This window comes from Lipotes vexillifer, unplaced genomic scaffold, assembly GCF_000442215.2.
Source record: "Lipotes vexillifer unplaced genomic scaffold, Lipotes_vexillifer_v1.1 scaffold422, whole genome shotgun sequence".
Taxonomy (NCBI): Eukaryota; Metazoa; Chordata; class Mammalia; order Artiodactyla; family Lipotidae; genus Lipotes; species Lipotes vexillifer.
In genome coordinates, this window is record NW_006779087.1 from 2,779,087 (window position 1) to 2,799,350 (window position 20,264).

At 46.1% G+C, this 20,264-nt stretch overlaps 1 protein-coding gene across 1 annotated transcript in view; it reads left to right on the forward strand.

The window, feature by feature from the left end:
- Positions 1–20,264, forward strand: part of SCN8A (sodium voltage-gated channel alpha subunit 8) — a 116,960-nt gene that overhangs the window by 76,688 nt on the left and 20,008 nt on the right. Inside the window, 6 exon segments of the mRNA XM_007452326.1 lie at positions 6,340–6,513; positions 8,599–8,955; positions 11,939–12,409; positions 12,938–13,055; positions 13,798–13,952; positions 16,881–17,054. Of these exon segments, the coding sequence (XP_007452388.1) occupies positions 6,340–6,513; positions 8,599–8,955; positions 11,939–12,409; positions 12,938–13,055; positions 13,798–13,952; positions 16,881–17,054 (1,449 nt within the window).

The following is a 20,264-nucleotide window of genomic DNA, read 5'->3' on the forward strand; positions in this document are numbered from 1 at the left end:
TGCGGGATCTTCCCGGACCGGGGCACGAACCCGCGTCCCCTGCATCGGCAGGCGGACTCCCAACCACCGCGACACCAGGGAAGCCCTAGGACCTTCTCTTGTGGCTGGACGGTGAGGCTTTTCCCACAGCTGGGACAGTGAATTGAGTTGTGTTTGTCCACAAACATGCAGATAGTTGTTTTTGAGGGAAGATGAGAACAGCATTCTGTAAATTGGCAATCCCTGCCTCTTCCATCCTCCCCATACGAAAAAAGTGTTCATAATAGGAGGAAGAGTAAAGATAATTCGATCCAACCCTCTTGTCTTATAGAGGAAAGTGAACCCAGGGAAGCTACTTGACTTTTGTATTGTTTAGTAGATAAACGTAATGATTCTTTTCTTGCCTTTTTTTGGTAACCATTTGAACACAACAGTGAGTTTATAACGTGGTTTTTTAAACAATCTTAATCTTACAGAAAAGTTTCAAGTACAGTGTAAAAAACTGTTTTTTGAGAGTAAGTTGCTGACACAGCCTGTCACCCCCGAATACTGTAGTGTGCTTTTACAAACAAGTACATTCTCCTGGGCTTTTGCAGGACTGTCATCTTCTCATTACATCTACCAGGTGGCACATGATTTGCATTTGTCCCATTTCTGCCTATGGTCACTTGATCACTTAAGGAGGTTCTGCCAGGCTTCTCCCCTGTACAGTTACTCTTTTTCCATTTATAATTAATAAGTGTTTGTGAGGAAGACACTTTGAAGCTATCTGAATTTCGTGTTTTTCATTAAACTTTTGATTTATTCCTTTACTTACTTATATCTGTATGGACTCAAAGTTTTCAGTCTTATTCAGTGGGCTTTAATCCATTACTATCATGTACTTAGATGTTTAGACCATTCCTGGTTTGGCCAGTAGGAGTCCCTTCAAGGTGGCTGCTGTGTCCTTTCAACACATCCTCATTGCTTCCTTGCTTTCTCAGAAATATTCCAGGCTAACTTGATATTTTTCCTGTCTCAGGCCTGGAATCAGCCATTTCTCAAGCAGCCCTTGTTGTTTTAGTGGAAGCTGACATTTATAAGTCACGATCTCTTGAAGCAGTGTGACCACCTGGGCCCTCTCAGTACAGGGCTCACTGCTTATTCTAATCCAGCATTACAGGATTCATTCTAGTGTTCCTCTTTCTATGTTTATAACTCCTTCTCCAACGAAAAGAGACCTGGTTGCCACCATCTTTAGTATATTCCCTTATTTTGATTTAAAAAAAAAAAGCCATGGTTACCTCTTCCAGCGTGGGTGTCCTCTCCCCCTGGTCAGGCTCTGACGCCCTGTGCTGGGCTCTCCAGCAGCCACGCAGTGTCCTCCACGTGGACGCCCTCCTCACACTTCTCAGGCACTGTCATCCCCGGCCAGGCCACCCCACACATCCTTGTTTCCCACGCCCCACTGGAACGTGAACGCCTCATAGTGGACCTTCTCCCTGCGTGGACCCCTCCTCACCCCACACCAGGCTACCCCTACATAGGAGCTCTCAGCATCCTGCTTGGACTCGGACACCCCATGCCAGGCCACCCTTCCTGGCCCTGCTCAGGCGCTGACGCTCCACTCCATGCTGCCCGTCTGTAGGGATACTTTCCCCCCAGCTCAGGCTGTCCTTCCATCCAGAAGCTCTCCTCGCCCAGCTCTGTAGCTAGCTCCAGATGCCAGGCCACATCCTCCTTACTCTGCTTGGCTCTGGCACCCTTCACTGGGCCACCTCTCTGGATGGATGCCTTCTTCAGCCCACTCAGGCTCTGACACCCCACACCAGGCTGTCCTCCCCATGAGGTTGCAGTCTCCACCTGCTTAAGCTCTAACTCTCTCTGCGGGTCCCCCACCCACTCCAGGGTGGACACCCTCCCATCCCACTTAGGCCTCAATATCCTGTGCTGGGCAGCCATTCTACACAAATACCCTCCTTATCCCACTCAGACACTGGGCTGTCCCCCGCAAAGTGGACACTCTCCTTGGCCTGCGTTGGCTCTGATAGCCCATGCTAAGCTGCTCTCGTGCACAGATGCCCTGTTTGGGCTCCAGTTCCTGACACCAGGCCCCCCTCCATGTGGATAAGGGCTTTTGGCGGGGAGGGAGTATGGAAGGAAGGGCAAAAGCTTAGCCTAACATGTAAGTTTAATTTCTGAGAAGCTAAGCAAAAAAGGAAAAACGGGAAGTTATTTTCATCCTTCACCAAATACACATGAATGTTATGGTTTCTTTTTTTTTTTTTTTTTTTTTTTTTGTGGTACGTGGGCCTCTCACTGTTGTGGCCTCTCCCGTTGCGGAGCACAGGCTCCGGATGCGCAGGCTCAGCGGCCATGGCTCACGGGCCCAGCCACTCCGCGGCATGTGGGATCTTCCCGGACCGGGGCGCGAACCCGTGTCCCCTGCATCGGCAGGCGGACTCTCAACCACTGCGCCACCAGGGAAGCCCTATGGTTTCTTAATTATAGCTTAGCTAGATTTTCAACCAAAAGGAATTCTTTTCAGATTTTCATTTTTCTTTATCTGTGTCCCTGTAGCCCCTCACGCATACCTCTTTTTAAATTCTTACTACCTGCTAAATGTTTTTGTGCCTGTCTTCTCCTGGTTGGGTAAGCACAGATCTGAGGGGGCTCCTAGGACGTGGAACTTGCACTTTGAAAGAGGGACGGTTCTGGGCATACCAGTTCAAGTTGATCACCCTGTCGACCCAGGATGCAGGACTTTCAGTATTAAAACCAGACAAGTCTCAGTACTAAACCCAGCCAAGTTGGTCACCCGACTCAGTTGTGACCAATGGGTGACTCAGTTCCTGAGGATCCATGATTTTTCACGGTCACATGTTTTTTTCTTGTCTCCATTGTGGTACATAGTCCTTTTATCAAATTGAATTTCATTAACTTTGGAAGAGGATCCACTACAGAACAGGAGCTGATTAGCCTCCTTCTGGGCATAGACAGGGGCATGCAAATCCCAGTGGCTCCCAAATGAGCCTCTAGCTTTGTAGACGCAGTTATGGCAGAGGAGATGTGCCGCTTCTCTCTGCCCTTCCCAAGCCCCAGGCAGAGCCCCAAATGAAATACCCCAATCGTAGGGCACTGTAGGCCTTACCTGGTGAGCTGGCATTACAAGTGCTCAGGCCTATGCCCAGAGGCCTGTCCGGTAGGCCCCTGAAACATATGCTGGCCATGAATTCAGAACATTCGATTAGGACAGAATTCTCGATCTATTTTTGGTCTTAGGACCACTTTATACTCTTAAAAAGAGCTAAAGAGCTTTTTTTTAATGAGAGTTGTATCTTTTGATATTTACCATATTTGAAATTAAAACCAAGAAAAATCTTAAATATTTATTTTAAAATCACAATAATATACCCATTATACAATTACATAAATAACATTTTATGGGGAGAAATTGTATTTTCTGAGAAAAAATGGCATTGTTTGGCATTTTTGCAAATCTCTTTCATGTCTGGTTTGATAGAAGATACCTAGATTCTCTTACCTGCTTCTGTATTTAATGCATCGTGATCTATTACTTTGGTTGAAGTATAGGACGGAAACCTGGCCTCACACAGATGTGTAGTTGGAAAAGGAAAAGGAAAAGGATTTCATGACCCTTGAAAGGGTCTTAGGGACCTCAGGGATCCCCGACTACACTTTGAGATCTGCTGCACTAGAACATAAATTCTTAGGTGAATATTTGATGACATTCACAAGAGGGACATTTATATACAGTTGATGTGCTGCTTGTAGTTCCCTTTTTAAAAAAATTTATTTATTTATTTATTTATGTTTGGCTGTGTTGGGTCTTCGTTGCCGCACGTGGGCTTTCTCTAGTTGCGGAGAGCAGGGGCTACCCTTCGTTGCGGTGCACGGGCTTCTCATTGCGGTGGCTTCTCTTGTTGCAGAGCATGGGCTCTAGGCGCGCAGGCTTCAGTAGTTGCGGCACGCGGGCTCAGTAGTTGTGGCTCCCGGGCCCTAGAGCTCAGGCTCAGTAGTTGTGGCGCACGGGCTTCGTTGCTCCGCGGCATGTGGGATCTTCCTGGACTAGGGCTCGAAGCCGTGTCCCCTGCATTGGCAGGCGGATTCTTAACCACTGCGCCACCGAGGAAGTCCTTGTAGTTCCCTTTTCTCCTCAAGAAGCGTATCACAGTGCCAGGAAGAATGGCATCAAATGGACACCCTTAAATCTACTCTTCTCCATTTAATTCCTTCCAATAGTTACAAATTTATTTTCACCCAAACCCCAGACAAGGGCAGCGCACTATGTGCTGAAACAACATGGGTGCCGACCTCAGTCACAGGCATTTCTACCAGGCGCCTGGAGGCCTTTCATCCCATTGAAAGGCAGCACCACATAACTGTGTCATTGATCTTCTGTCAGGAGCCAGAGTTCCCACAGTATAGGTATTCCGAGGTCAGTCAGCCCGTGCTTGTTACTGAGCACTTACCGTATGCTCACCAAGACCTAATGGGACAGCAAATTCAGTCTCTACTTAGTGTGTGTTAAGTGGGTTAATGTTTCTATGTAGAGAAACCTTCGATGGGCTGATGCTAAGGGTAAAGTGTGTGTCAGGAGTTGATTCACTGCCCCTACTTTGCTGACCTCACGCAGAGTGGTATTCTGTTTGTAGACGCTTAGCTTGCACTATGAACTTTGATTCAACTTAAGCAGATCTCTTCAGGGAATATTTTCTTTCAATTTTAGAATACTGCATCTTCAGTTTAGCAAAGTGGGGGACCATAGAAACGTATATGGACCCCCAAAATTTCCAGCCCATTTATCCATTTTGTTGTGTTTTCATCAATTCATTCTGTTTATTGCGACACATTAACTCAGTGTATTTCAAAACAGTGTCTGTAATCTAAGTATTTTTCACTATTTTTAATTCTGCCCTCAGACCATATCTCCAAAGTTTTCCTCAAACTCCTTCATATGTAAACTTGGTAACGAAGTGGTTACAAGTATTAACTTACTATGAATTTTAAATCTGCTGCATATAAAGTCCTCTCCTCTAAAAATAGAATATTCAGTAATAGTCATATGTTTCATGCTTAGGCTAGAATGAGGGTATTGGTCTTGTCAAAACTGGAGTTCATGGGATTTTACTCTCTCCCTGCATGTTGTTACTAAGGCCTTGGGAAGGATACAGAAAGCGTTGGGAAACACAAGGTGCTCTGAAAGGCAGAAGAGTGGGAGCCAGGTAACACAGGGAAGAAGTCATTCTCGTACCCAGTAAGCTCCAAATCTAAAACAATCACTACATTATTGACTATCATATTGAGAAGATCAAAAGGAAGGACCAAAGTCTCCAACAATAAGAAAGTTCTTTGAGGATATATTTACCCAATAGAATGTTATACAAGCAGTAAAAGTGAGAATTAGGAAGACCGCGTTGCAATGTGAATGGAGTCATGATAAATGAAAAATACGTGATAAGTGAAATGAGTCGTGATAAGTCAAGATAAGTGTAAAGCTAAAATATTATGTAGTCTGTGGTTTACAACTCTGACAAAATATATATGCATTTGAAGAAAAAAAAAGAAAAGGAGTACATTAAAATAATAGTTGTATGCAAGGTGGTGAGACTGTGAATGTTTCTCCTGTATTTTTCACACTTTTAGCAACGTTCTGTTGCTTTTACCATTTAAAATAAGAAGGCTTGCAGTATATGTCGACGTTTGAGAAGGCACATAATGTCAAATCAGGAATAATACTGTATTTCTTAAATATAATTATAACACGATTTTTTTTTTTTGGCCAACATCCCAAATGTGGCATACACATTCAAACGACTGCTGACCCTTTAGGAGTCACCTGTGTGATATTTTCTATTCCTTGGAATAATTTTTTAACTGCACGTTTGAACAATATGAATTGGGTAGTTCTGGCAACAAAGATGTGAGCATTTCCTCTTCATTCAAGAGGAAAATAAGGGCTTCCTTGGTGGCGCAGTGGTTGAGAGTCCGCCTGCCGATGCAGGGGACCGCGGGTTCGTGCCCCGGTCCAGGAGGATCCCACATGCCGCGGAGCGGCTGGGCCCGTGAGCCGTGGCCGCTGGGCCTGCGCGTCCGGAGCCTGTGCTCCGCAACGGGAAAGGCCACAACAGTGAGAGGCCCGTGTACCGCAAAAAAAAGGAAAAAAAAGAGGAAAATAAGAAGACTTTCTTGCATCATGTGGAGTGGTCAGGGGACATCCAGGTATTGTTGGCCTCAGATGCAGAATTTAGCCAAGGCTGGTACTTGTGGCTTCTTGGACATGCCATATTCAAAGAGAATGATAAAGGCATTTTCTTTTTATTATTTCTTTTTTCTTACCCCCTGCCTTCCCCTCTTTAGGTTTTCACTGGAATTTTCACAGCGGAAATGTTCCTGAAGCTCATAGCCATGGATCCCTACTATTATTTCCAAGAAGGTTGGAACATTTTTGATGGATTTATTGTCTCCCTCAGTTTAATGGAACTGAGTCTAGCAGACGTGGAGGGGCTTTCGGTGCTGCGATCTTTCCGATTGGTATTCCATATTTCTCCAATTTCTTTTTATATTTCCTATCTTGCAGCTACTAGAAAGAGTTTTGCATAAGTTAATCTGATGATTTTTAAAAATCCTTAGCTATATTTCAGTTGGCTGTTTATCGGCTTAGCAACTAAAATATTGAAAACTTTTCTGCTAACTACCTAATATAGAAAGTAGTTGTTAAAATCAGTCAACAAACAGAAATCAACTTTATGAAGTTCCTCAGAAAATAATGGTTAATCTAAAAGATGAAGGAGAAGGATTCCCAAGGGCTATTCTGAGGTCAAATTTGGATTTGCTAGTGAGCCTCTTTCTTTATCTGAACATCTCTCTGAAGTGGCAAGAATTTCTTCTTTTTCAAAGATGGCTCTACTCTTTTCTTCTATCATGGTGACCCCTTCCAAAATATGAGAATAAAGTAGTGTTTTTTAAAGTTATATTGAAATTAGTAGTTGAACATCCATCATTAGCTCAGAAAGATTTTTCAAGTGTATTTGAAGAAGTTAGTGTTCAAATTACTAAAATGCCTTTGAAAGAGTAGTTAACGATATCCTCCCATATGCATAGGCATAAGTGATATCCTGATTAAGTCCCTTGAGAAGCTGAGTTATCATGGGGATATCCCACTCAGACAAAGCATCGGACAAAGCATCTCCTCATTGGGAAGATACCTAAGCACTTGCAGCTGAAAAGATTTCAGGATATTCAGGATATCTAAGAAATGGAATTGGATTAGAGTGAAACTGTTTATAAAACAGAAATCTCATTGAATCCAAGTCACAAATATTTGTCAAGTTTTTGGAACCTCTGCTTACTGGTCTTTGGTTAGGATCCAGCCCACAGTAGACTTTTTGAGAATACTTCTTATTATCTAGAAGATAAGATGAAGAATTAAGAGATAGAAGCCTTACCACTAATACTCTTGATAAATTAAAAGCCAGTCAGAATAGGGAAAAAATATGAGAGACCCAGAGTATGCACAGAGCCACATCCGGTAAATCTTGGAACTCTCAGATACGATTCAAGTTTTCTTTTTTTAGATTTATTGAGGTTTATTTTTATATCAAAGGATAGTACAAATATTTACCATACACCATTAACCTAAATACAATAAGTTTAACCTTCTAAAAGTGCAATTGCTTCGCTCAGAGATAGATCTGCAGATAGTTTTGCCACGTAATGCCAGATTGCCCTCCTCAAGGGTTACATCAAATTACAGTCCCACTAACAATGTACGAAGACTCAAGTTTTCAATAGGAAAAAAAAAGTCCTAATCAGTGCTGTTGCCTTCTCCCAGAATTCTTATTACATCACGTGTTAGTTATTAACTTAAGACATATGATGACGATCTCTGTTCATGGGCTTTCATGCATTATAATTCTCAGGCTATTAGCCAAGGCCTCGTAATCGTTCATTACAGAATACAGAAATCTCGTGATTGACAGATACCAAGAGTTCTGTCCTCTGAATTAATATCAGTATAGTCCCTTTTCATAAGATATTTGACATATTGGAACTTCCCCTACTTGGAGGTTGTGGTTTTCCTCCAAGTTATTCCCAGCATGTCACGAAGTTTTCATATCGGCGATTGATTATTTATTGGCAAAAGCAAAAAGAGAGGTATGTAGAATTTTTAAATGCTTGCTTTTTTGAAGAGACAGATGATTTATTTTCACCGTCCTTACCCAGCTCACCTTTTGGTTCACTACAAATCACATTTTCCTTGATATGAGCCTTGAGAAGTCAGGGGAAAATCAGTGGGAAAAGGATTATTTCAGGTATATGGATTTGTAAAAGGTAGATTGACCCAGAGACTAATTCAGGGGACTAGAGGCAGTATTCTTGGTTCTTAGTTCTAAATCTTTCACTTCCTGTGCAGTTAATCTGTTTTCCTTCATCTTTGCCTCAGTTTCTCTCATTTTTATCTAAGATACTGTTAGAAAGTCCTGGGGATTTCCCAAGGGTGCTCAATAAATGTTAAGATGATCTTAGTAATTTCATATGTTTTTATTGTAGCCATGTGGTAAGAATAAATGAATTGAGTTTCACTTGGGTTTTGTTTGGGTTTCTTTTTTCCCATAGCTCCGAGTCTTCAAACTGGCCAAATCCTGGCCCACCCTGAACATGCTGATCAAGATTATTGGAAATTCAGTGGGTGCCCTGGGCAACCTGACCCTGGTGCTGGCCATTATTGTTTTCATCTTTGCCGTGGTGGGAATGCAACTCTTTGGAAAGAGCTACAAAGAGTGTGTCTGCAAGATCAACCAGGACTGTGAACTCCCTCGCTGGCACATGCATGACTTTTTTCATTCTTTCCTCATCGTCTTTCGAGTGCTGTGCGGGGAGTGGATCGAGACCATGTGGGACTGCATGGAGGTGGCCGGGCAGGCCATGTGCCTCATTGTCTTCATGATGGTCATGGTTATCGGCAACTTGGTGGTTAGTACTAACTTGTAGATCTTTTTGTTCTTCGCTCTGAACATCTTACCCTTGACCCAGAAGCCCAATCTGCTTAGTGCTTCTACTACCTTCCATGTCTGTGTTGGTCTCTACTCTTTCTTGGCTCAAGAACCCTAAGGTACAAATGAAGGAAAGGAGACTGCTGTTTTCAGAGTCCTACTAGGTCACGAGCCCCGTAATCTGTCAACCCTCTTTCATAGTTGTGGAAACAAAACTCAGCAAAGTTAAGACATTTTTCCAAAGTCACACAGCTGATAAAGAGTCAGGGCTTATATTAGATCCTTGACTTCAAAGTCTATGCTCTTTCTGCTACAAAAAAAATAGAATTTCCCGACCTTGACAATATTGATCTTTTGGGCTAGATAATTATTTGTTGTGGAACTTTCCTGCATGTTGTAGGGTGTTTACAGTATCCCGGCCTCTACTCTTTACCTACTCTTTACTGTCCAGTAGTGACTCCCATCCCAAGTTGTGAAAACCAAACATGTCTTCAGACGTTGCCAACTGTCCTCAGGGGTCAAAATTGCCCTCCATTGAGAACCATGGATCTAAACCATCCCAGGATTTTATCTAATTTGTATAAGTTGCAGATCACTTTCTTGCTTTACTCTGATCTGTCTGCCTGCTGTCTTCTGCCCCTGTATATAGAACGTTCCCCAGCAGAGACTTCACACCTTGTTTCTCAAAGTGTCATCTGAGGACCAGCAACAATGAGATCGTTTGAGAGTGTCCTAGAGATGCAGAATCTCAGACCCCTCCCCAGAACTACTGAATTAGCATCTGCATTTTTTTTTTTTTTTTTTTTTTTTCAGGCTCCGGACGCGCAGGCTCAGCGGCCATGGCTCACGGGCCCAGCCGCTCCGCGGCATGTGGGATCTTCCCGGACCGGGGTACGAACCCGTGTCCCCTGCATCGGCAGGCGGACTCTCAACCACTGTGCCACGAGGGAAGCCCAGCATCTGCATTTTTAACAAGATCCCCAGGTGATTCACATGCATGCTAAAGTTTGAGAAGCCCTCATCTTTCAGATCAGGCCAGAGCCCGCTTGCAGCTGTAGAGCAGGGAGGGCTGGAAGAAGACATACTCAGATGACCCCTTATAGGCGCATCCACAGTACGTCTCTTCCTTTTTCTGCCACAGAGAAGCATATGCCAGTAGAGGGTTCCTACTCACCAACCTCTGAACTAGCCATGCTCCCCCTGTTCTTTCATTGGACCTATAAAAATAGACACTGTAATGTTCCTTAATCACTCCCATTCTCCATGCCCAGCCAACTTCCCCTCAGTCCTGATTCCTCTGGTCTTTCCACTCCTTCAGTGAATACAACTGCTGCCTACTGGTCTGTAGTGGGATCAACATTACCAGCCCTGACCTCCTACCGTTTCTCTAGCCTCCTGTTCTCAGTTGTCTCAGGGACATCTCCCCATGACTGACTATAGATACCTGAGCACATGACAGAATCCACTATTATTTCTGCCTCTGATGACACCTTTCCCAGTTCCCCTTGGCTCAGTCCTTCTGCCCTTGTAGTCTCTAGTAACCCATAAGTCTTTCTGATTTTTCTCTCGACTCCTAGTAAATATCTGATGTCTTTCATATGTCTTTCTTCTTAGCATTTCTATACCTACATCTTTCTTCATAGTATTTCTGAGATCTGCCCCTTCCTTTCCATTTCTGCAACCCATCTGTTATTTCTAAAAGTGTGAGGAAGACCACCTTCATCACAATCACCTGAGTCTCACTCATTAAAAAAGGCCGAGTCCCAGGCCTTACGTCAGATCTACTGAATCAGAATCTTTCAGGTGAGGCCAAGGAAATGCTTGTTTTTAACAAGAATCCCACCCCAGGAGATTCTTCTGCATGCTAAGGTTTGAGGTTACTGTAGCCTAATCCAGACCCTCATCAATTCATGCAGGCAACAGCCTCCTAATTCCTAGTCCCCCCTCACGCCCCACCCCCCACCCCCGACCCTTGTATGTAGCTAGTAGGAATGGCTTTCTCAAATCTCTGTCATCATCTGTGACTCCTTTGCTCAAGGACCAGTTAAGTAAAATTCAGATCTTTCAGCCTGGCCTTCAAAGCCTTCTGCAAATGGCCGCAGTAATCCTGATACATATAGTTCATATATTGTTTCCATTTCTCCCACTCTGCACGTATGATTATCTCCACCGAAAAACTATGCCTTACTCTTCTTCAGAAGTGTGACAAAGTTAAGGGCCAAGTGTAAATCAAGAAGTGAACATCTCTCCCACTTTTCACAAGTAAGTCTTAATAAAAATAATTAATTTAATGCCCAATGTGGTGAAACAGGGGAAAAAACAACATAAATAAAGCTTGTTTCTGATGGCTTGACACTTCGATATATGATAGAACACAAAAGTCACCATGACTGTCTTGCTAGAGCTACTTAATTTTGATAAATGTTAGGAAAACAAAGAAAATTAATTCTTAAAATAGGGTGACATCAAATATATTTCAGTCCCACCTTCTACATTTGTGGTATGAGAGTCTGGGTCTCCAAGCCTACTTTTTTTCTAACCTGGGTCCTCTAGGACATCTGCTGCTCATGAACACGTGGCATCTATGCATTCTTTCATCCTCCCCAATAATCCGTGCCCACCTTTTTGTTATTATTTTGGGGGAATTTTCTCCCAAAATGGATACAGCCTTCGCTTTCTCGGATTATAAGAAAAGCAGTATGTTTTGAAGTATATATATGTATATAACACTACAAAAGAACCAAGAAAAGGGGTACTAAACTCCTTGTATTACAACCAAAACTAAACAAAATGCCCACCTAGTGACATTTAAAACACTACGTGGGTCAAGTGAAACACAATAGAAACTCCTGAGTCTTTCACGTAAGTCTGTGGGCTCCCCGTTTGCAACCCTAGTTTAGTGGATGCCTTTACCCAATACCGTTCTACATTCACTCTCCTTTTTCCTAATGCTCCTGGTACAGGTGCTGAACCTGTTTCTGGCCTTGCTCCTGAGCTCCTTCAGTGCTGACAACTTGGCAGCCACAGATGATGATGGGGAAATGAACAACCTACAAATCTCAGTTATCCGGATCAAGAAGGGCGTGGCTTGGACCAAACTGAAAGTGCACGCCTTCATGCAGGCCCACTTGAAGCAGCGTGAGGCCGATGAGGTGAAACCTCTGGATGAGCTGTACGAAAAGAAGGCCAACTGTATCGCCAACCACACTGGCGCCGACATCCACCGGAACGGTGACCTCCAGAAGAATGGCAATGGCACAACCAGCGGCATTGGCAGCAGCGTGGAGAAATACATCATTGATGAGGACCACATGTCCTTCATCAACAATCCCAACCTGACCGTGAGGGTGCCCATCGCGGTAGGCGAGTCTGATTTTGAGAACCTCAACACCGAGGACGTTAGCAGCGAGTCGGATCCTGAAGGCAGCAAAGATGTAAGGTCCCAACCTAGAAACCAGTCTTGATCCTATGTGAGAACAAAGGGCCCCGTCAGCCCCGAGGCATCGGTTCAGCTGTGGGTCTGGCAGAGAGATTCTGGAAGAGCCGACTCTCAACTTTGAGAACCAACCCTACCCACCCCCCGTTGTTATTCTAGATGAGCTAGATTCCTGAGATGTTCCCAGCCCTGTCTCCATTGCTCCTGGATCACCTGGATCCAGAGGCTGGAGAAAACCGTCAAGTACCTCCCTGCCCGTCTGAGCCGTGTTACTGAGACCCATCTATAGCCCACCTTCTGCTTAGGGTAGATCACTGTCACCTGTGAGTGGGCTTTAATGTTGTACCCCATCCCGACAGAAGTTTTGAGGGCGCTGTGGTAATCGCTTGCCTGTGATGAGCTGGATGGTCATGGGTTTGTAACAGGAACTGTATCCGGTACATGCTCTGTACCAAGGTAGCACAGTCAGTGTAGAGTGGACGTGTGGCTGCAGTGTTGCTTCTCTCCCTTTCCCTCGTGTATCTAGAAACTGGATGACACCAGCTCCTCTGAAGGCAGCACCATTGATATCAAGCCAGAAATAGAAGAAGTCCCTGTGGAGCAGCCTGAGGAGTACTTGGATCCAGATGCCTGCTTCACAGAAGGTGAAAGGGGGCCAGGAGAGGGGATGGCATGTGGCACTTGCACTGCTCACAGACACATCTCTGCCAGGGTCAGTGGTTGGCTGGGGAGGGGGCTCTATGGCTATCCTCATCATTTTGAGGGAGGTTGATACTGTTTGCCCTGTTTGATTCTTGGCTATCACAAGTTTCTACTGTCAGGCTTTTCTTTGTCCTTTTTTCTTGACATCAGCCCAAAACTTCCATTAGAAAGGCCTCTTCTGTCATGGCTGTGCCTGCCTCCTGACTACCCTTTTCTCCTCCCTCTCACTGCTTCTTTTTTTTTTTTTTTTTTTCTTGCGTTATGCGGGCCTCTCACTGTTGTGGCCTCTCCCATTTGCGGAGCACAGGCTCCGGACGCGCAGGCTCAGCGGCCATGGCTCACGGGCCCAGCCGCTCCGCGGCATGTGGGATCCTCCCGGACCGGGGCACGAACCCCCGTCCCCTGCATCGGCAGGCGGACTCTCAAGCACTGCGCCACCAGGGAAGCCCTCACTGCTTCTTTATAGGACATCTTCCCAGCGCCAGAGGGCCTTGCCCTGGTAGCCTGGCAGCATAGCCTCAGCCCTGCCACCCTCTCCACTTCCGAGTCAGACCTTCTGATTCAGCCACTGAACTCCTGGCTGTGTGGTGGGGCGGCACCTGGTGGGGCCTGGGAGAAGGGGGAGAGGGCACGTCTGGGCGGGGCACGTCCCACAGTCTGACCTGCCTCTCCCGCTGGTGCCAGGTTGTGTCCAGAGATTCAAGTGCTGCCAGGTCAACATTGAGGAAGGGCTGGGCAAGTCTTGGTGGATCCTGCGGAAAACCTGCTTTCTCATTGTGGAGCACAATTGGTTTGAGACCTTCATCATCTTCATGATTCTGCTCAGCAGTGGCGCCCTGGTGAGGTCCGGGGGAAAGAACCATGGGGGATTGGCTGGGGAAGGGGTAGAGCAGGAAAGACTGGATGGGCCTAAGCCCAGTTTCTCTGAGAACACAGCTTGACTGTAGACCCCAGAATAATGATCCACTGAAGTGCTTCGAGCTGGTGTTTTGAGCCTTTGGGATTAGAATTCAAACGTGTCCAAATCTTCATCCTTAGACCCAGCACGATCCCTCTGAAGCCTAGGACCCCCTTTCCATCAGGCAGAGAATACAGATACCAAGTATCTTCACTGCTTAGTTTGCCCCATTCAAAACACCTTCCTAAGATGAACTTCCCTTTCTCGCCTAATACCCTGAATCACCAGTTCTTGACTTTTCAGTTGCCCAAGATAGGAGGGAGGTGGTACCTCTCCACCCCCTCTCCCGTCATACGCTCGCTGCTGGACTTGCAGAACCCATGGCCTTAGCAGATATTAAGAGTCAGATCTCTGATACAAAGGTCATTTATATTCATGTGGTTGTACCTGCTTCTCATTAATCAGTGAGGCACACAGGGCACTGAACACACAGGTTCCTCCCCTACTAGGACTAATTACCTTGGTGTTTACTTTCATTTTTTAGCAGGATTATAACTGAGGAGATCTGCACAGGGTCTGCTGTGAGGGAGCTGCTTCCTAGTTGGGTAGATTCGAAGACAGCAGGGACTAGAGACACAACACATTTTCCTTCTTTTAATTAAGGGAAAAGTAAAGAATGCTGGATTTTGAAATGCTTTTAAAGAAGGTGGGCACATTCATGTAGGTGTGGTATTAGAGCCTAATCTGGAAGCAAAAAATAACAAGAGAGAAGCCCCACATTTAGTGTAGAGATCCCCCAGTGACTTGAGAAGTTTCTCTGACTTGTGAGGTAGGAGAATAGGAGAAGCCGAGACAGGAAGTGACATGTGAAGAAAAGCCCTGGGCGAGCGTGAAGACGACGGTGAACAGTGGGGAGTTGTGGGGGGTGGTGAGCAATGCAGGAAAGCGTCAGGACTAGAGCAGGAGGCAAAAAAGCCTCCATCCCTAGTGAAGGGGAGCCAGACCATCCTGCCTGCCCCCAGGCCGTTTATTGCACCAGCAGGCATTCACTCAGCACCTCCTGAGGCCTGTGGAGGCCCCAAGATGACAGCGCAGGCCCTGCCCTTGAGAAAGGATCAGACTCAGGCCAGGGATTGAGGAAGGTCTTTTATTACTGTTGTCATCATTATTCTTCAAATCTAGTAAATGAAAACCCAAAATAAGAGAGGACGTGCCGCACCCTTTGATTCTTCTCTTCCCCCGTCTCTACGAAAAAGAGTAGACGCAGCAGTGAAACAAATGTATTGAACCTTCTTTACTGCTACCTGTGACAGTCTTTATTTATCAAAGGTGAATAAAACGGGGGAGACTGGGCTCAGGACATGAAGACCCTGTGCAGTAGTAGCATGAGACTCAAGTCAAGTGAAGCCACAGCTAAAATGTCCAAGAAAAGACTAGAATGTGGTTGTGAGGAGATCTCAGAGGGGGATCAGAGCCCCCAGTGACAGGATGAACAGTCTCAGGCAGCTCCCGTATGTTGGGTTCTAGGATGGATCTCTACAGGTGGAGCTAAGGGGAAACGTGACGTGGAAGCTGTAGCTTTTCCACTGAGCGGAGGGGATTTATTTGTACCAGACCCTGAGGACTGTGGACCCATGATTTCTGTCCCCACTGCCCAGCAGCGAACCTGGATGTCCGTGTGCCTCCATTTTGGAAGAGGAGTCTGCGGGCAGCCTGACTCTGTCCTTCCTTCTGGGACTGTTCAGAGCAGGCTCCTCCACCGCAGGGCACAGGACCTTTTGTCCACCTCCAGGTTTTTTTTCCCCATGCTTCAGGGATTCCCTCCCCGCCCAGCACAGAGCTTCTGCAGTCCACGCCCCTGCACGCACGAGTGCTCAGACCTTCACGTGACAAAGGCTCATCCCCTCGTTTGGGAGCTCCAGAGAAAGAAAGGAGTGTTGAGATTCTCTTCACCCGGTGTCTTCCAGTCCTGTAACTCTCCACCTGTGTCCGTGGTGTCGGGGGCTGAAGGGAGAAAAAACTTTGTCCTGTAAATATATAAAGTGTTAACAGGGATGTGGGGAAATTGGACCCCTCACCTGCTGCTGGTGGGAATGTAAACTGGTCCGGCCTCTTTGGAAAACAGTTTGGCAGTTCCTCTAAAAAATGAAACTTGAGTTACCAATGACCCAGCCATTCCACTCCTAGGTATACACCCAAGGGGAATAAAAACATGTCCACATGAAAACTTGTACACAGATGTTCACAGCAGCATTATTCACAATAGCCAAAAAGTAAAAACAACACATATGTCCGTCAACTGATGAAGGATAAACAAAATGTTGGTATAGCCGTAACTGGAACATTATTCATCGATAAAAGGAGAAATGAAGTGCTGAGGGGCGCTGCCATATGGATGAACTTTGAAAACATTATTCTAAGTTAAAGAAGCCAGGCGCCAAGGACCGCATATTATATGATTCCGTTTGTACGAAATGTCCAGAAGGAGTAGACCTGTGGAGATAGAAGACAGAGGAGTGGTTGCCAGGACTAGGGGGAGATCGGGAGACTAGAGGGTGACAGCTAGAGGTGTGGGGTTTCTTTGGGGGGTAATGAAAATATTCTCAAATTGTGGTGATGGATGTACGACTCTGAATTGTATTAATAGCTATTGCACTGTACACTTTAAATAGCTGCATTGTGAGGTATGTGAATTACATCTCAGGAACGCTTTTTTGAAGAGAAAAGCCATGTGTAGCAGGGGATAGAGAGAAAGAGACAGGGAGCTGATGACGGGCCACCGCAGGTGGGAGGGCTGCGGAGGGGGGCAGTACCTCCGTGTTGCTTGTTTCCCTTTAGGCACTATAGGCAGCTGCTGCCTCTCTTCCAGGCCTTCGAGGACATCTACATTGAGCAGAGGAAGACCATTCGTACCATCCTGGAGTACGCTGACAAAGTCTTCACCTATATCTTCATCCTGGAGATGTTGCTCAAGTGGATAGCCTATGGCTTCGTCAAGTTCTTCACCAATGCCTGGTGCTGGCTGGACTTCCTCATCGTGGCTGTACGTGTCCTGCTTTCTACTTCCCACCCATGCCAGCAGGAAAGCAAAAACAGGGACTGTCCTTCCTCTGATGGCTGGAGTTGCCTGGGGCCCAGGGTGTAGGACAAGATGTAGATAGAGCACTACAGCTCCTTTTGGAGCACTCAGATCGTATCTTTGGGAAAGGGGCTCTGAAGTCCTGCATTTGCTCCAGGGACTAACTCAGCAGCTCTTTACTCTGGTGGTTTGGCCTAGAAATTTCAGAGATAGGATTGGGCAGAATCTTTGGTGTCAGAGCCTTGCTATTAGGCTGGCAACAGGAGGATTGTGTCCCCAAGCCAGTGTGACGCCCTCCTCCTGCCGCCAGGAGAGGGCTTAGAGGACGAGGTGGGTGCTGCTGGGACGGAGGAGGTGGTGGTGGGATCTTAGTAGACTCTCCTGCCGACCGTCCCCGGGGATACTCCCACCCACCTCAAGTCTTCATACCAGACTCATCTGAACAAGTCAGACTGTCAGGGCGAGGAGGAGTCACCCTGAAACAAAGCCCCCCCTCTTCCCACATGTCGCATTTCCACAGAGGTGATCAAACTCTTAAAAAATCCTTTTTCCTCCAGGTTTTGAGACCATCTCCACAGCTCAGCGGCCTTCGCCTGCCATGTTATTTTTCAGGGTGGAAGCTGCATCACCTGACACTATTTCTCACCCCACCACGACTTGTTCCTTATTGGGTTTTCTAACCATGATGAGTGTTCCTTATTCTGTCTAATCACTGAAGCTTTTTTTCTTTCAGCCAAATCAGCATTTGAATGGGAGTGAATGGGAATTTCAGGAGCAGGGCCTATGGAAACTTCACTTCCTTCTGAGGGCTGGGAAGTGCCAAGAAAGTGGAGTGCTTGGCGCCTGGGTTGATACATTTAGAATATGGGTTTCATTGGCTATATGGTGAACTACCATATAGGCACTAGAGTGCCTCCGGGATCTAGCGTAGAGCAGCAGGGAAGTAACAGGCACCTGGCGTTCTGCTCTGTTAATGCACTCCTTTCCCAACACAGCATCTGCAACTTCCATGGTTTAATGACGCCTTCCAAGAGCTGTCACTATGCTCCTGTCTACATTCCCCATTTCGAAAAGCAAGCCTTTGGGAAGATCCCTAAATGAAGTGAGGGGGTCGCTGTCTGCCGTCCGAGTGAACCGGAGAGGTATCGCCCCAGAGTTGCCAGCAAGAGAGCCCCTTGGCCAGAGGTTTCAGCAACCTTGGATGGAAGGGACTCTACCTCCCACAGATGGAAAGCTTGAGTTCTAGGAGCTAAGGAATGGGCTTGGGATAAGGCCCAGAGTACTAAAGTGACACTGGGCCAGCTTTCTTTCTACAGAACAGGGGAAGTGCTCTGGAGTCTTCATTTCACTGTAACTCCTCAGGACCACTTAGAATCAGGTGGGACACCCTTGGGAATCCTAGAAGCCCCTCATCTTCTGGACCTTCCAAGAACTCGGATAGGTACATCCACTGCCACACTTCCAGCGGCCCTAGGAAAGCTGTGATCCAGAAGCAGATCTTCCCTACCATGACCTGCCTCCTGTTCACCCTAGCCTCTACTACTCTATTCCTCTTCTCTCTGGGGTGGGCAACCCCAGAATTTGTATCAATCAAGTATCCCACATTCCTCTGGTACCCAGATAAGCTGCTAAAAGCATTAACGATTCTGCATGTCACCATTTATTTATTTAGCAAATATTTTTAGTACTTTTTATACTAGGTGGCAGGGAAACAAAAACCGTGAGAAAGGCATGTAGCCAACTGACAATAATCCTTAAATCCCCCTAGCTTGGGGGAGTTGCTGGACTCCTACATTGCCATGAGACCTGACACTGGCTCCTGAGAATACCTCTGGACCAGTGACTAGTAGACAGACATAAATGAAATACCATTCTCCGTGTGGAATTGTCCCAGAAGCCATAGGGAGTCACGGGACAGGCAGGCATAGTCCCGGCCCCTGGGAAGCTCACACTGGCTTGCAGGGCCACTCTGACCTGACTCCAGGCTGTGGAAATACAGCATTCCAGGAACAGGGCTTTCCCAGGACCTTCCTTCTGTTTTCTCTGGGACAGAGCAGTGCATTTATTCTTCATGTCTCATGTCTACGGAGCATCTGCAACACAAAGCCTCCTACCACGTATCGGGGCGGGGGGGATACAGAGAGTAGAAGACAAGGTCACTTCTCTCAAAGGACTGAAAAGATGGGACACGTACACAAATAACCAGTGTGAAGCAGAGTGTGCTGGGGGCGGGGGGAGCCCCAGTCCATGCCGTGGCTGCACTGTTGGCCACTTCTGAGTTGTGGGCGGAGAATAAGGCTTAGACTGACACCTGGACGTGTGGAACTGTCAGTTTTTGCTGTCCTTTTGGACAAAGTGTCTAGTGCCTTTGGCATTTTAGAACATCCAGCAGGTGTAAATTTTAGGTCCTAATTTTGGAGCATCTCTGAGACTCTCTTCCTCCCATTTCATCCACCGGTGACTTGATGTCTGAATCTGCTATTCATCACCATGTTTGTTTTCCCTAATGGATTTTCATTCTTCCTTGTTGCCCTTTATAGCTGCTCAGAGCACTTTTTAGGATCATGGGGATGATCTAGACAACTTCCAAGGTTAACTCCCTGTGTTTGTAAGCCAGGTGAATTCCCAAACAGAGACAACATTTTCTTTTGCCCAGGTCCTTGGCTGCACTGGAGAGCTTGTCCTGGAAAAGAATTTTGTCATCTTTTCCCAGGGAAATTTACCGCATCAGATCCGGAGATTAGCCAGCATATCGGTTCCAGGGATGGGAACTTGCGGAGACCATTCACCTCATCCTGAATTCAGACTGCTGAAACCATTCTCCGTTTGAAAATGTTCACATCATTTTGAAAAAGCCACCCAGTGTCTCTCCCTTTTTTTCAATGCCTGAAGCCACAGATACCCTGGATTTTGACTTCCCCTCAGCTCCCTTTTTTTTTTTTTTTTTTTTGGGTTTGATTCTTTCCTTAATTCTAAAAAATGTTCTGATTATGTCCAGTGAGAGTTTAACATGGAGACTCAGCAGATTATAAAATTGCCCCTAACTGTTTAGGAATAACCCAGATAGGATGCTTGCTGATCCTGTCTTGGGTGATCTTGGCCAGATTGATGCGTTGAGCGGCAGACTATCTCTCAGCACCATTTAGAGCCAGCCTCTGAATTGGCATCTGTACC